Here is a 16,900-nt window from a genome sequence, read left to right as displayed (position 1 = left end):
TTGTGATAACCAAAGTTGTGTGAAAACCATCTGTCAATCCTGTGTGTCATGACAGAATGAAGCATGTGAAGATCAAGTATCACTATGTTAGAGACATGGTGGAAAGGAATTCTATTCAGTTAAGATACATTAGTAGTGATGAGCAAACGACAAACATTCTCACCAAGCCTCTCTCCAGAATAAAGTTTGTGTACTTTCGAGGTAAGCTTGGTATGGTAGAAAATGCAGCCCTAGCTGAGATTGAGTCTCAACAACATTGATTTGTTTTAAATAGTACTAATGTATTCTCTAAGATGTTTAAAGTGTAAACTCTTATTATGCAATCTTATTAATCTGATATGGTTCATGATCAGTGTCATGTGTGACTCCATGACAACATTGGTTCAGTGCTTGATGAGCCCCTGTGAACATTATTGTGAGGTGACGATCTCTCAATAGTGAACACTTGTACATCTGATCATTATCGTAAGGTGACGATCTTATGATATTGATCAATCATACCATTATGATGGATGGGACTTGATATCTATGGATATGTCATAGTGGTTTATATCTCTAGAAGTAATATCTATGGATATACCATAATGGTGGATATCATGAGACGTGATATCCATGTATAAGCCATGATGGTGGATGTTACATAAAGAGATATTCATGGTGGATATTATGTGACGTATATCCGTGGACATGCCATGAAGTAATATCCTTGAATATGCCATAATGGTGGATATCATGAGACGTGATATCCATGGACAAGCCATAATGGTGGATATCACATAAAGAGATATTCATGGTGGATTTCATGTGACATGAAATCCGTGGACATGCCATGTAGTAATATCTATGGATAAGCCATAATGGTGGATATTACATTAAAAGATTTATGGTGGATATCATGTGACATGATTTCAGTGGATATGCCATAACTCTTGATATCACAGTGAGGTGATATCTTTCTCTCACATATAGATGTAGCTATTGTGGTAAATCATCACTATGGAGTGATGCAAGGATGAGAAGGATTCCTCCCTAGCTAAGAGGGAGTGTTAATGTTGTAGCTGTGGTCGAACTCCTTGACATCGACCCGTGTAATCTAAATGTCTATTTGGCTTGTCGGCCATAGACATTTTGATGTGGCGTCTTATACATTAATATTTGTTAAGCGGTTAACAAAATGTGGTTAGTGTTATTCCCCGCTACCTTTGGATGAGTCGTGCCTCTTGCTTAACCCGTCCGTCACCCTTGAGGAAGGGCCACGATGCTTTGGAGGAAACACGGTGATCTTGGAAGAAGTTGACTCTTCATGAAGAGTCTTCATGCCGGGTATAAGGAGGATCCTTTCCTCTTGCATTTGATAATCGATTGATGTGAAAAGATTATCGAATAAGAAGGGCAGAGCGATATATACACAGATCAGAAGACATACATGCAGATTGGGTCTTCACTACAGCAAGACACATAAGCATATCAATATTATCTTCAACATCGTGGATATTATCTTCTTCTCAGGTTTTCACCTTCTCCGACAACTACTGAATGAACATGGGCTTGTTCAGTGATCCTGCAGCATACGGATTTGTGAATACAGCGGATGCATGTTGTGGACAAGGAAGCTACAGTGGCATCGGCCTTTGCATTGCGGATTTGTAAAGACCCGATATTATCTACAGCACTATCCTGTTGTATGCACTGTTCATATTGGATATATATATATATTGGAGATATAATTTGCGTTCTCGGGGGAGACGATAACAGTATATCGTCCTGTAAAGCGGAAAATCGCGATCGAACCCTAGTTGCTCTCCCCTCTTCCAACTCCGAGGAGAGAGAAGGGAGATTCACTAGGGTTGATGGTTTTCACTTAAGGGAGAGACTTTACATTCAAAAGAGGGGTTGAAACCCACAAGATCCAATCCCACACAATGCAAGATTGGATGCTGAATGTGTTTCAAGGGTTAAGAAAGCAAGGCTACCCTCTTTTGTAAAGAATGTTGATAGAAGAATTAAGCTAAGCATGCATAGAAAGTGACAAAGATTCGCTTATAAACTGAGATAGGGATATAGGATGAAGCTGCGGACCTGGAATTAGCAGTAAAATGTCGATACGGCGCTATCCTGCAAATTTGAGCAAAAGTTGTCAGGACGATAGCGCCCGAGCGCCACGGTCCTCCGAAAAATCCGCGAAACGAAGGGGGATTTGTTCGTCTCTGCACAAAGATTCCAGATCTTCAATTTCACCCGCGTACCTGCAACCTACACACAGCAAAGCGAGGACGATTGGGGGGTTAGGGATTAGGGGTTTGCCTTTAGGTCAAACCCCGGTTTTGGAATTAACCAAGAAATGAGCAAGTGCTGTAAATGTAAATGTCTGTAATGTAAAACAAGTACTAATACCTTGTTGTAAGGATGTTTGTATCCTTATGTGCGAAGGTATAGATGTTGTTGTTTGTTGTATGTTGTATGTTGTATGTAGCATGTAGTAACTGATCTCCTCTTCAATGGTTGAATCCTTGTCTTGAATGCAACACTTAGCCTTGAATGGAGACTTAGAAGGAATGCTTGAATGCTTGAATGCTTGAATGTTTGAGTATAGCTTCCACGCCTTGTACACATATGTCCTTCTTACCCAAATGGGAGAGGCAAATGTAGTTTATATACTTGTCATTTAGGGCTGATAGACTGATTTTCCCGACCTTAGGCCGACCAGGAAAGATAATTTTCCAATTTGCAAACATAAAGACCCGAAGTCCAAAAGAGACTGGGCCCAAAATAGGACCCAGGGACCAGGGCGCTGGGCGCTCTGGTCCCACCTCCCGGGACAGCAGGGTGCAAAGGAGGTTCAGGCCAAGGTGCTAGAAAATGCAGTTTTCAGTGTCATAATCAGGTTTCGGGGTCTCCATTCAGGTTGCGTGTTGCGTCGCCATCGTGAAGACCGAAATGCAGTCGAAATTGCAAGTGTCGCAATTTTAGGACGCTACATTTAGCCCCCACTTTAGCGGGAGTATGTATGCTCATACTTCCGGTAAAGTACAAGGAAACAACATTGAAAGACTTTCACCACGTCAAGGAGGCAAGATACACCAAGCCCCCAGTGGACTAAGGATCTTACGACTTCGATTGACAAAGTAAAAGGGAAGATCACGAGGGAGAACCATGACTGTCAGTAGTAAGGTTCCCTCACTATGAGTCATGCAAGAAAGATATCGAAAATTTTCAAGGCAAAGCTAAATTTGTCAAGAAATTTTCAAGTATCTTGAAAAGATATGGACGGGATGTATGCCCCCCTGCGTTAAAGCGATCGCACACGCCTCACTGGGGGTGATTGCTTTAAGGTAGTGATACATATAAGAAATGAGAAAGGAGCACGTTATCACAAGGATTTAGCCCCCAAGTGTGAGATAAGCCCAAGGATAATAGACACAAAACACAAAGCACAAGGTGACTTCGCTTTCCTCGGGGTCAGTATGCTGTATGATTATTCATGTATATCATATGTATGTATGCATAATTGTTCTTCATTCCCCAATCAAGGAAGGTCACCTAGAAGAAGGGAACACATGTGTCTTTTGAGTCAACATGAGAGAGATCGAGAGATCTCAATGCTTTGCATCGTCCTCAAGTAGACAACACTAAGGACAACAAATAGAAGAATGAGAATAACATATAGAAGAAGTAACAAAAGAGAGGGGGAGAGAATCTGCTATGCTAATGTAACTAGTCTAGCACGTCATCTACCCCCCGATCTTGTTGATCAATGTTTCGGGAAGGCAGGGAACACGCTAGAGGAGGAACATCCAACACAGCATATGGAGCTATCACAAGATCCAAACAAGGGCTATGTTCATGTTCCAAGCCACATTGTTCTTGTCTAGGAGCTAGGATAAGTGCTTCAGAAAATTCATTACATAGATGGTTATCAATATCAACAAGCTCATATTCACTATCAGAAGCAAGAGAAGTAACATTTTCATCATGAATAACATTTTCATCTATAGCATCATCAAGATTTATAAAAATAGGGTCTTTAATTCGCACAGGATCAAGACCATCATGCATCTTATGTTTTGGAGATTTTGGAGAAAATGGAATAATGCTTGTTGAAGGTGTTTTTGGAGATTGCAAAGTTTGAGCTCTAAGACGACGCTTTCGTCGGCGTTCACGTGCAGAACGATTTCGTCTAGTCTTAGTAGGAAGTGAAGAAGATTGAGGAGGAGGAATGTTCTCATCCTTAGCACTTGGGTGTTTAGGTTGTGGTCTCTTAGGCTGGATAATAGGAGAAGAAGAAGGTCTCTTCTCTCTATAAAAAGAAGGAGGAGGAACTGCTCCATATAAGGGAGGAATATTTGGTTTAGGAAGGAGACCAAGTCCATCATGACGAGGAGGTATAGGTCTACTCTTAGGAGGTTTATTAGGCATAGACATAGTCACATCCATGGGGATAGGTTGGGAATCTTCTTGAGGAAAGACATTAGTTTTATCTTTCAAAGGAAGAACTTCCTTCTCAAGAATGATAGGAATATCAAGTTTAGGTGTTCTTGGTTCACTTAGAGATAGGATCATATCTGTTTTCCACTTTTGATAAGATTTGAAAAGATGATCACTTCGCGGAGGAAGAGATTGGAATTGTTTAGGCCAAAAGTAATCAATAGGAACGCTAGAAGTTCTTTCAGCGGGTTTAAAGAGACTATGATTGACAGTAACAACTTCACCATTATGGGGAAATTTCAAATACTTGTGAATAGGAGAAGCAATAGCTTTCATGGAAGATAGCCAAGGATAGCCAAGCTTCACACGAAATTGTTCGGAAGATGGAATAATAGCAAAGTTCACATCAAGGGATTTGTTATGGACCTCAATAGGTAATGTAATAGAACCAATTGCAGGAGAAGAAAATGCATCAAATAATTTCACAATCACATCTGTTTTGTCATAAATCACTTGATTCAATTGCAAAGTAAAAAGAAATTCTTCAGTAATAACATTAACCATGCACGAAGGATCAATAAGCACTCCACGGCAAGGTGTATTCTTGACTTTCGCAACTATGTATAAAGGACCATCAGGTGCCCTAATGGTTTAACTGGAATCAAATGTGATGGAAGGTTCTTTAGGGTTTTCTTGCTGCTCTACAAAGTTAATCACATTCGGAGTCATAGACACAAGGCCATCAGATGAGAGAGAGGAATCATTAGCCTCAATTGCATTAGAGGTATGAGAAGGTAATGGATCATTGAAAATCTGAAGATTTTGATTAGGAGGAGCTACAAATGTATTACTTTTATCATTCACTCCAGAAACAGAAATAGTATTATTATCAATCAAATCTTGAATTTTACCCTTTAAAGAAAAACATTTTTCAGTATCATGCCCAGGTTGACGATGAAATTGACAAAAAGATTTGTTATCAAAATAAGGTGAAGTAATCTTTGCAGGATCAATTTGTCTTATAGGAGGAAGAGTAAGCACATTTTGTTCCAATAACTTATTCATAATACTATGCAATCATTCATTCAAAGGAGTATACTTTCTTTCTTTCTTGAAAAATTTAGAAATAGGAGACACACCTGATGCTGCATTCACATTGTTGTTGATGATGTTTTCATTGAATTTAATGGAATCTCTGTTCGGTTTAAACTTCCCAAATGGTTGTTGACTGCTATCACCCTTATCACTCGGAGCCATAGGATGTGATTGTTCCATTTGACTCACAGTCAGTTGATAATTGTGAAGAGTTGCACACAACTGTTGGAAAGAAGTAAACTCAGAAAACAGAAGTTTGTCTCGAATATCTTTTTGTAAATTAGAAATGAAGATTCTTTGAATATCATTGTCAGGCACTGGAAAAGAAATTTGAGCATACAAATGCTTATATCTACCAATGAAATCAGTCACTTTTTCTTTAACACCTTGTTTACAATGCATTAAATCAATCAAAGTAACTTTAAGACTTATATTGTTTTGAAATTGTTGAATGAAAGCATTTGCAAGTTGTTCGAAAGAAGTAATAGAATAAGAAGGCAACGAGCAATACCATTGTAGGGCTTTGTCTCTTAGTGTTCTAGTGAACAGTTTTGCAAGCAACCTTTGGTCATAAGCAAAATCAGTACATATTGTTTGAAAGGTCTTAACATGTGTTAGAGGATCACCTTTACCATTATAAAGCTCCAAATGTGGAATTTCAACATGTTTAGGGGGAATAGCTCGAACAATGTCAAGAGAAAGTGGGCTCGCAACATCAAATGTGGGCACACTAAACTTAGATTGATTCATAGAGGCAATTTGTTGCTGTAAAGAAGAGACAGTTTGTGCAAGATTGTTAATGGTCGCTTCAGTCGAAGAATTCATATTAGACGTGTTGGATTGAGATGGAGGTGTTATGTTATTGAAAGAAGGTAAAGAGTAAGGTGGTGGGACTCTATGATAATTAGTCATAGGAGATGATTGGACAGGAGGAACACTACAAGGAGGAATGGAATGGTTAAACGAATTGCCCCCTTGCGTCATGTTCATTTGTGGAGATGTAATAGGAACACTCATTGAAGGAATGAATGAAGAAGTTGGATTGAATGAAGGAAGAGGGTTAATTGAAGAAGAGGGATTGCCCCCATGACTGGTGATCATAGGAGGAATGTCTTGTGTAGAAGTAGCCATTATGTTTGATGTAAAGGTAGGTATGCTAGCAATAGAAGTCATCAAAGGAATAGAATGATTGACTTGAGTAGTAGGTTGTGTATAACCTAAGGTTTCGGCACAACTTTTCATAGGCATCACATTCGAATCCACAATGTGTGCAATACCACGCAAAATATCAATTCCATTTTTATCACTTTGAAGCATACGTTTTAGACCCTCAATTAAAGGAAGAGCTTGACTATCAGGGTATTCTTGAGACATCCATTGTCGAAAATCGTCAAATTGGTTATCCAATTTCGGAAGTTGTTCTTCAGAAACCTCATGGAGAGCTTCTTCATCATTAGGAAGATTAGAGGAATTACCCATGTCCTCGTTAAAAAGGCTATTCAAATTAGGTTCCATCTCCTCAGTAGTTAAACCTCGGAAAGACTTAATTCTACGGCTTCGTCTAACGGGAATAGTGTAAGTAGGGCTTATTGTTGTAAAACTCATGCACTAGAGAGAGAGAGTAAGTTTTGAATTTAGAGGTAGCAATTTTCAGTAAAATCAGCCAATCTTCTAGATTTAAGCTGTTAAATGCAATCATGACAGTCTCCCGAAATTTCGGAAAAAATGTCCGGGACCGTGGCGCTCGGAGTGCAACACGGTCCTTGCAACTTTTTTCGAAATTTGCAAGGATGAAAGGTATGATGATTTTAAAGCTAATCTGAAAAAATTGAGTGATTTTACGATCTGTAGATAGGCCAAATTAAAGTTGCAATCTCGAAATTGAACCCTACCAAGATTGTCGAAAAATGCAAAAATTTGAATTTTGAAAAAGAGAGGGAAACTGAAATTTTGAATTTTATGATTTTAGAGGGAATGTCAAGAGCAATGCAAATTTTGAAATTTAAAAATTGACTCAATTTCACGCAAAATTCAATTTTGAAAGCGGAAATCAAAGTTGTTGTAATTAAGCACTTAATTTCAAAAGTCCCAAATTGCAAAAATTTGAATAAAGCACTGAAATTTCGAATGAATGATAACACACTTTTCAGATTTAGGACTGTAAGAAACACAATTTTGACACAAATTTCAATTTCAACAATTTTTGAATAATTAGAAGCCCTAAACCAAGCAATCACAAGACCAACTTTGACTGTAATTTTGAAGGTGTTAAAATTGATAAAATCAGCCAAAATTCTGGATTTTAGCAGGAAAATACAGTAAGATCTCGCTCCCGAAATTTCGGAAAAAATGTCGGGGACGATGGCGCTCGGAGTGCACACGGTCCTCGCAACTTTTTTCCAAATTTTCAGGGATGAAAGATATTGTGATTTTATTGCGGAATCCAAAGTTACAGCTGATTTGGAAATGTTTTGATCAGTGAAATTGTCGGACAAAGGTTGAATCAAGAGGGTTTCAAAAATTAGGGTTTTGACACTTAACCACTTAATTTTCAAAATTAAAGCACAAATATGAATTGACAATTTGTAATAGAAGGGCAGATCTGAAACAAGCATTAACAATTAAACATTTCACAAGTTTAATTACTTAAAAAGAAAATTTAGGGTTTTTATGCAATTAACCTCTAAAATTTTGCAAAAGATCAAACATGGAAATGTAATCAAGGAATCCAATTTTCAGATCTAACTATGAATAATCAGAAAGGATGTTCACGTCGGGTTCACCAAAATGTAAAGCGGAAAATCGCGATCGAACCCTAGTTGCTCTCCCCTCTTCCAACTCCGAGGAGAGAGAAGGGAGATTCACTAGGGTTGATGGTTTTCACTTAAGGGAGAGACTTTACATTCAAAAGAAGGGTTGAAACCCACAAGATCCAATCCCACACAATGCAAGATTGGATGCTGAATGTGTTTCAAGGGTTAAGAAAGCAAGGCTACCCTCTTTTGTAAAGAATGTTGATAGAAGAATTAAGCTAAGCATGCATAGAAAGTGACAAAGATTCGCTTATAAACTGAGATAGGGATATAGGATGAAGCTGCGGACCTGGAATTAGCAATAAAATGTCGATACGGCGCTGTCCTGCAAATTTGAGCAAAAGTTGTCGAGACGATGGCGCCCGTGCGCCACGGTCCTCCGAAAAATCCGCGAAACGAAGGGGGATCTGTTCGTCTCTGCACAAGGATTCCAGATCTTCAATTTCAGCCGCGTACCTGCAACCTACACACAGCAAAGCGAGGACGATTGGGGGGTTAGGGATTAGGGGTTTGCCTTTAGGTCAAACCCCGGTTTTGGAATTAACCAAGAAATGAGCAAGTGTTGTAAATGTAAATGTCTGTAATGTAAAACAAGTACTAAGTGCGAAGGTATAGATGTTGTTGTTTGTTGTATGTTGTATGTTGTATGTAGCATGTAGTAAGTGATCTCCTCTTCAATGGTTGAATCCTTGTCTTGAATGCAACACTTAGCCTTGAATGGAGACTTAGAAGGAATGCTTGAATGCTTGAATGCTTGAATGTTTGAGTATAGTTTCCACGCCTTGTACACATATGTCCTTCTTACCCAAATGGGAGAGGCAAATGTAGTTTATATACTTGTCATTTAGGGCTGATAGACTGATTTTCCCGACCTTAGGCCGACCAAGAAAGATAATTTTCCAATTTGCAAACATAAAGACCTGAAGTCCAAAAGAGACCGGGCCCAAAATAGGACCCAGGGACCAGGGCGCTGGGCGCCATGGTCCTGGGGACCAGGGCGCTGGGCGCTCTGGTCCCACCTCCCGGGACAGCAGGGTGCAAAGGAGGTTCAGGCCAAGGTGCTAGAAAATGCAGTTTTCAGTGTCATAATCAGGTTTCGGGGTCTCCATTCAGGTTGCGTGTTGCGTCGCCATCGTGAAGACCGAAATGCAGTCGAAATTGCAAGTGTCGCAATTTTAGGACGCTACACGTCCATGGTTGGGAGGGCAACAATAATGTGAATCATTGGCCGTGGTTAATCGAGCACACCCTATGGTTACTGTGCATGGTCATCTTCTTGTGTTCCTAGTATTGTAAGAAAATTCAACATGGTATCAGAGCCAAGTCCAAGCTAGGAGCCCCAAGCACATGAGAGGTGTGGCTTAAGGGGGGATGTTGGTGTTGGAAATAAGCCACACCCAGACCGATGATGGACTGGTCCAAGAGGGGCCAGTAGCTCAGTGGTAGAGCACTCCAGCAGTGTATGGAAGGTCCTAGGTTCGAGTCCTAGCTGGTCCATTTCTCAACACTTGTTGCTAGATTCACTACTTGTCTTTTCAATTGATTGTTTTGAGAATTGGGTCAATTTGGAATGGCTTAAACCACACACACTAAGCTTATACTTCTAGGCTTAAAAGTGTTAAACACTCAGAGTTGATTGACATTTTCTACGCTTGATATGTTGCTTAATGTATGTGATTACACTAAGAATACACTTCTAGGCTTAAAAGTGTTAAACATTCAGAGTTGACTAACATTCTCTAAGCTTAATATATTGCTTAGTGTGTGTGGTCTAAGGTTGGCCGGTAAATCTCTAAAGACTATTTTAGATAATTTGTAAGTACTTGTTTGGATAATCTGGCTACCGCAATTGCATTGTTAAGTTGTCACTATGAAAATAACATTGGTAATAATTCATCTTACTTCTCATTAGACTCCATGTAGTTACAAGCCTCTAAAGAGCATATCTAGAGAACAAGATAACAAAATCTTTATAGGCCTATGAAAAACCTTAAAACTAAAAATGTAAATACTTTCTGGATAAGATACATACTTCCTTTTTCAATGCATCCATCTTTGTTGTATAAAAGTTAAGTGCATCCACCCTTTCGCCCCAAAGTCCAAGAAACCCTATCTGCATGAGAAAATAAAATCAAATATGTTTAATAATATATTCAAATCTACCAACAAAAAATCAAAACATCAAAGCATATCCTATTTTTATCTTTATCCCAAAAGATATTCTTCTAATTATATAAAACTCAATCAAATGAATATGATGAATGAACATGCCCTTCTAGACAATCATATATATACCATGTTAATCAAACTACAATGACAAGCATAGAATTTTGGATACCACTACGAAGAAAGTAGAAATCATATAAACTTACAAGGTAACATGATAGATTACATACCTTTGTAGTTGGCCTCTTTTCTGGATTTCTATCATACTTGTTTTGATTGTAAGTCAACCAATCTTGCAAACTCTCTTTCTTCTCTACTAGCTTTGCTAGCTTATTGGCATTGTAAATAACCTACACTACAAAGTGAAGTGAGTTTTTCCCATATAACCCATTAATCTAAATAATGGAAGATCAAAATATCTTAAGTTGCACTCTAATACTACCTTGTCAGTACAAACCCTATAGTTGTTGAACATGAGACTATGGAGAAGAAATTTAATAATTGATATACAAAGACGACAATCTATATTTCTTCATTAACCATGGAATCTTATGTATCAACTTTTTATCACATACATATTTAGTTTATATCATCTAAATATATTACTACTTGTAAGTTGGTAATCGATGAACCACTAAAGCCAATCAAAAGATACGTTTGATACTATTATATACTCTAGTAGACTTATTCAAAATAAATTTTAATGAAGCATCACAATCAAACCTAGGTGCTTTAAAAGAGAGGACTCCTTTACTTGCAGCCACCAAAACCAGCAAATGAAAGCAGTTTTAGCTTTTGGATTTGTTGAAGCCTAGCATTTTTGTTGGAGCCATCTATTCCCACATCCTTCATTGTAATATGCAAAACGATCTAGATTACCAAGGGATATGACAATGAATGATGTCTGTTGAAATCTTCTCCAGAAAACCTTGGGGGTGGGAATCAATTGGTATACCCAAACACACTAATAGAGGAGAGAAAAGTTTGAGAGAAACATCAAAATTCATTCGAGAAAAAGTTTATGCTGCTTTGGGACAATAAAAAGATTATTACAATTTAGAATACCCAATAAGGGAAGCAATAGAATATGTGGGCACATAGAATAATGCTCAACTACCTAGGAGCAATGAGAGAACTAGCTAATGGACTAGGTATATGATGGTTCGCCAAGGGATTCATTCCCTCCCCTTGGAGGAAAATGAAGGTGGTAGCACCTTCATCATATGAGGATGCATACAATAAACCCGCGGGCATTGAAAGTGAGAATTATAAATATTGGTCAAGGGTGTCAATGGGAAAGATACATTGAAAATGATGCAAGCCTTGAAGAAAGACAAAAGGACAGAAAATATGTATGATGTACTGATTGCAACACAAAGGTCATAGAAAAGCTAAGTGCTTGTGTTGTGTGCTGATTACAACAAAGGTCTTTGCAAAATATGTCAAATACAAATCATTTTGTCAAATGTTGATTCACTAGGCAATCAATACCCTCCCTTTGGAGGAAAATGAAAGTCCCACCATCATACAAATTGAGAAAACGAAGTCCATGATTGATAATGTGATATAATGAATCCAATGAAAGTGACAACAGTGTACCAATGTTTGTAGAAGCTCTTAAGAGGAAGGATATACTTAGAATGATGCAACTCTTGCTGATAGAAGGGAAAGAAAGAGATGTGGTGTTCTGACTATAAAAGATGAAATCGCATAAGAGCTAAATGTCGGAAGATGTTTCATACAACTCAAAGAACGTAACACTATTTAGCCATGGTAAATCATAATGATATTCACCAAATTATACAAGCAATAGAGCAATTTTAATAGTAAAAGAGAAGCTTTTAGTGTGTATAGAAAACCAAAGAATTAATAATCGATGCCAAAACAATAATACTGTTGATAGACGTATCTACTACAACCCTCAAGGGTGATCAATTGCACCATATCAAAAATGTCATAAGTGAAGACCTTTTTCATGAGACTACAACATCAATCAAAATTATTCTAGATGACTATTGTTAATGGTGCAAGGCAAGGAAATGATGCTAATTGCATGGCCAAAGATGAAGTTACAATATTCATGTGTTGCAAGAGAAAAATTCATGATACCTTGACCCAATAATTGAGAAAAGGTTAATCGAAGGTCAAGCAAAGATTTAGAAAGCATTGATTAAAAAAAATATATATATATAACAGTAGAGAAACTTAAATAAGATAGGGTTTTCAAAACAAATAAAGGCCAATAAAGGTGGTAGGTTTGGTGCATAGTGTTCACAAACTAGTGAGTTGATTACTACTACCACAATTATACCTAAGAACATTCTTGAGAAAAAGCAAGCAATGGCATACACGAGAAACCAAGAAATCCAATAATTGTGGCAGATTGGTGCATAGCATTCCCAACCTCGATAGTGCAATTAGTGCTACAACAAACATATTTGAGAACATTCTCAACCAAGAGAAAGCAACAACATACAGAAGGAACACCGAAGGCGTGATTAGAACCCATGGCCAAATTCTATGATTTTAAGTTTTAATGGTGAACCAAACAAGAAATTCAACTATTGTGCCTATAGAGATGTAGTGGGTGGCACCAATACCATTGTTACTTGGGGATCATATCTTGCAAGTACGTCCATTTGGCAAATGACCTTTCGAACATGTGAGTACTAATTGTTCTATTCACACCAAAGGTGTTCATTAGAGCCTAAACATACTTATTGAAATTTGTAAATATGTTTCAAAATGTGTATCTATTACACACTATTTGGTTGTGATTAGTTGATAATAGTGAAGGCTAATCTTAATTGAAATAAAAAAAAATTCTACAAAGAACAATGGGAAGAGGTATGAAGCAATCAATGAGGAGCCAACATCATTTGATTCTTCAAATGTGAACTTTCAAGAAGACCTTGATTGATGTGCAATCAAGCCTAACAATCAAGACATGTTTGAGTTGTAATTCTCCCAAGTTCAAAATAATTCACATAGAAGTCTTTTCCATTGGCAAACTCCATTTTGGTTGTTATTGAATCAAGCCTAACAATCAAGACATGTTTGAGTTGTAATTCTCCCAAGTTCAAAATAATTCACATAGAAGTCTTTTCCATTGGCAAACTCCATTTTGGTTGTTATTGAATCAAGATTATGTATGTTGAAGAGAAAACTAGCCTGAGATAAACATAAGATGTCAATTATGTTGAGTTCTCTTGAACCTTCCATATTACACTCTACTTACCTTGCAAAATTCTTTGAATGTAAGGTCAACAAAGCTATAAATTGATGGTAAGATAATGGACAAGTTTGATCCTGCATGAATTTCCTTCTTCCCTAGCCATATGAATTACTTTCTTCCCTTGGCATACAATTTTATTCCTTATCCACATGAACCCTATTGCCAACAAAAGTTATCAAACAATAAATAAAATTGGTGAATTTTAATGAAATTCCGCATAAGAAAAGCCGTTTTTTTAATAATTGTCAACAATTGAAAATCTTTAGTAATATATAAGAGTTGTGGAGTTAGATGACAGCTAAAAAGGCAAACCCTCCTTTTATTATTTCATCCTTTAGGGTCTCCAGAACCGTTTACTCAATACATATTCATGGGATTTTTTGTAGTATATTATATATGAGTTTCGGGGTTAGATGAAAACTAAAAAGGGTTGAGTGAAAGCCCCCCATTTATTATTTCATCCTTTAAGGTCACCAGAACCATTTACTCAATACATATTCATGGAGGCTTCAATAAATTTCCAATGGTGAAAAAATCATGGTTTGAAGCAATAATCATAGAGATAAAAGGACAGATACACAAGCCACAAGCAAATCAAGTTCTACATTCAAACCAGAAATATTGAAGACAACTTTGGAAAAGGCATTTGAAAATTAAAGGGAACCCATGAAAGAAAACAATCCCACACTCAGCCACTCTACCTCCATTTGGGATGGTGCAAACTTCACTTTTGATCATTGTAGCAATTTCTAGAGTTATTTCAAGTTTGGGTGTATCATGTTCCATGCCACCACCAGAAGAAAAAACAGAAGATGAGAGATGATAAGGGTAAAACCAAGTGTGAAAAAGTTCAGCCTACACCAATAAACCTCATTTGGGAGATCTTGCATGTATGAATCCAAAATGTGGTGGATGAACAAGCCTTGTTACCATTAGCTGAAGATGGCACTAAAGCATGCTAGACTAAAGAACATATCACAAATGACTGACTTCTCTATGCACAAAATTGAGGCCTACCTCTCATCTACATGGTTTGACCAGCTACATGAGACACAAGTATATGGATAGAGAAATGTCAATTTTCTAAAGCATTGTTTGGTGTACCCTCCAAAGGGTTGTCCATGACAAAGACAATAAGAGATCAGCTTGTTACACAAGCGCAAAAGGACCATATACCTTGCAGCATTTGTGCACTCCTAATCTTACTGTTAAAGAATTGGCCAGTAATTCAGTATAAGGAAAAAAAGGCATTAGATTTATCTTTTTTGGCTGCCAAAGACTATGGCCATTATCAACTATCAGCTCATGCAAGCAACCAAAGCATTTGAGATCTTCAACTAGGCAACTAACCAAATGGTAGATCAAAGTTCGGGTAAGGTGTATATACAAAACTTATTACTTTGAAGCATAAGAGGTTCTACGTGGCTTATCATGCAATAGGCCCCTTTTTGGATGAGCTCTATTTGTAGGCTACACTTGATGAAAACCAAGAGGCATAACATAAATTGACCTTGCATGAATGATGATATTCATATGGAGAAACATTGTTTCCCCTTAGGACAAAACAAAAGGTCTGAAAGATTGGTATAAAGGAAACATAGACTAGACATAAGAACGGAATTGTTATGTTATACAAGGTGACTGTTTACCGCTACAATTGATAAATTAAATACAGGAAATAATAATGTACTTGACAATGCATAACAGACACGACAATAAAATATATCTTTATTCGCACATGCAATTATTACAATAGATCTAGCTATACGGTACTACCTTCCTTTGCGGTACACAACATATTTAAAGGACCCGACGGTTGCCGAGAGGTGCACAACCTTCAACCAACTGACACATTAACTACCCGAGAGTGACAACTCACTTAATACAAATAATTAATACATTGGCAAATAACAAATATTATCAAATATAACCATAGGCATTTTATGCCGACTACATCATCCCCCCCAAAAGAAAAAGTCGTCTTCCAGACGACAAGTAAACGTCAAGTAATATTTGGAAAGACTAATGACAGACAATGACTTGTAGTGTACCTACCTAATTAAAAGGGGGTTTGGGGGCAGTGCCCCCAGCGGGGTCAAGGGGCAATGTCTGACCACATACGAATCCCTTCACTTCAAGTACGACCTCATATGCATCACATACAGTCTAATACAAAGTATGTATGCTTTGAAACATAACACGTACGGTCTTCTCTTTGCCACATACGGCCTACACACCTATGTGCATGAAAGGTTCAATGGCTAAGCCGTACGACCTAGGCAAATGTTTGATGCTCCTCACGTACGGTTCTGTATAGCTTGATCCTTTGGGCGTACGAACCACCTTCCACCTATGCCCGTGTTCGTACGGTTATGTTCATGTACGAGTTGATGGTGCTCACGTATGGGCTTGACTGTTTTTCAGACCTCGTAAGGTAACTTGTTTTTCCTGTTCTCCACGTCCTTTCCATATGGCCTTCTGTGAACTACGTACGGTTTTTGTTTCTTGTCGTATGGACTTCTTCAATCACCGTATAGACTCATATGGATTTGTTTCATCTTGCCACCATACGGGTTGCTTTGGATGCCATGAAAACTCTTTGTATGGCTCTTCTTGTACGGCGTATGAATGAAGTGGTTGTGTCTGTACAGTGGATGGCATACGCCAATGTTGTGCCTATACGGTGGATGGCATATGCCAATGTTGTGCCTGTACGGTGGATGGCATATGCCAATGTTGTGCCTGTACTTGTTGTGCCCATACGAATGGCCTGCTCCTTGCACGACCCCTTCTTGCCTTCCGTACGGTGTATGGAAATAGCCTCGTGGCCAATCTGGCCAATCTTCCTGATCTTCGTATGGTGTGTAGACTTCCTGCGTATCGTTCTTGTCTTTCCTTAATTTTTCTCTCGATTCCATATCTTTTGACAATATACTTGCATACGATTCGACTCCATACAAGTATGATTTCCTTTCATGCAAGCTCTCTCGTTCATACTGCCACTGTTCTTCCTTTGTGGGATTTTCCCTTCCACTTTCCATCTCTGTATTACCAAATGTATCATCTATAACTTTACATGCTTCCATGGGTTGCTCTTTACTGAGAGTTGTGGCTTCAAGGAAATTACATGTTGGTGAAAATACCTCATAGTCTTCCATTTGCCAAT

At 38.0% G+C, this 16,900-nt stretch overlaps 1 protein-coding gene across 3 annotated transcripts in view; it reads right to left on the bottom strand.

Moving 5' to 3' along the window:
* The window catches only part of LOC131062954 (CSC1-like protein At1g62320), a 148,981-nt gene that overhangs the window by 65,770 nt on the left and 66,311 nt on the right, over positions 1-16,900 (bottom strand). For all 3 annotated transcript variants that reach the window (XM_057996700.2, XM_057996699.2, XM_057996701.2), the window contains exons 6-7: positions 10,730-10,849; positions 10,366-10,446 (exon numbers count right to left, since the gene is read on the bottom strand). In XM_057996700.2, coding sequence (XP_057852683.2) covers positions 10,366-10,446; positions 10,730-10,849 — 201 coding nt within the window. The remainder of the gene's footprint in view (positions 1-10,365; positions 10,447-10,729; positions 10,850-16,900) is intronic.

Source organism: Cryptomeria japonica, chromosome 6 (assembly GCF_030272615.1).
Source record: "Cryptomeria japonica chromosome 6, Sugi_1.0, whole genome shotgun sequence".
Taxonomy (NCBI): domain Eukaryota; kingdom Viridiplantae; phylum Streptophyta; class Pinopsida; order Cupressales; family Cupressaceae; genus Cryptomeria; species Cryptomeria japonica.
Note: the sequence above shows the minus strand (reverse complement) of the source record. Positions and strands in the feature narration are given on the sequence as shown.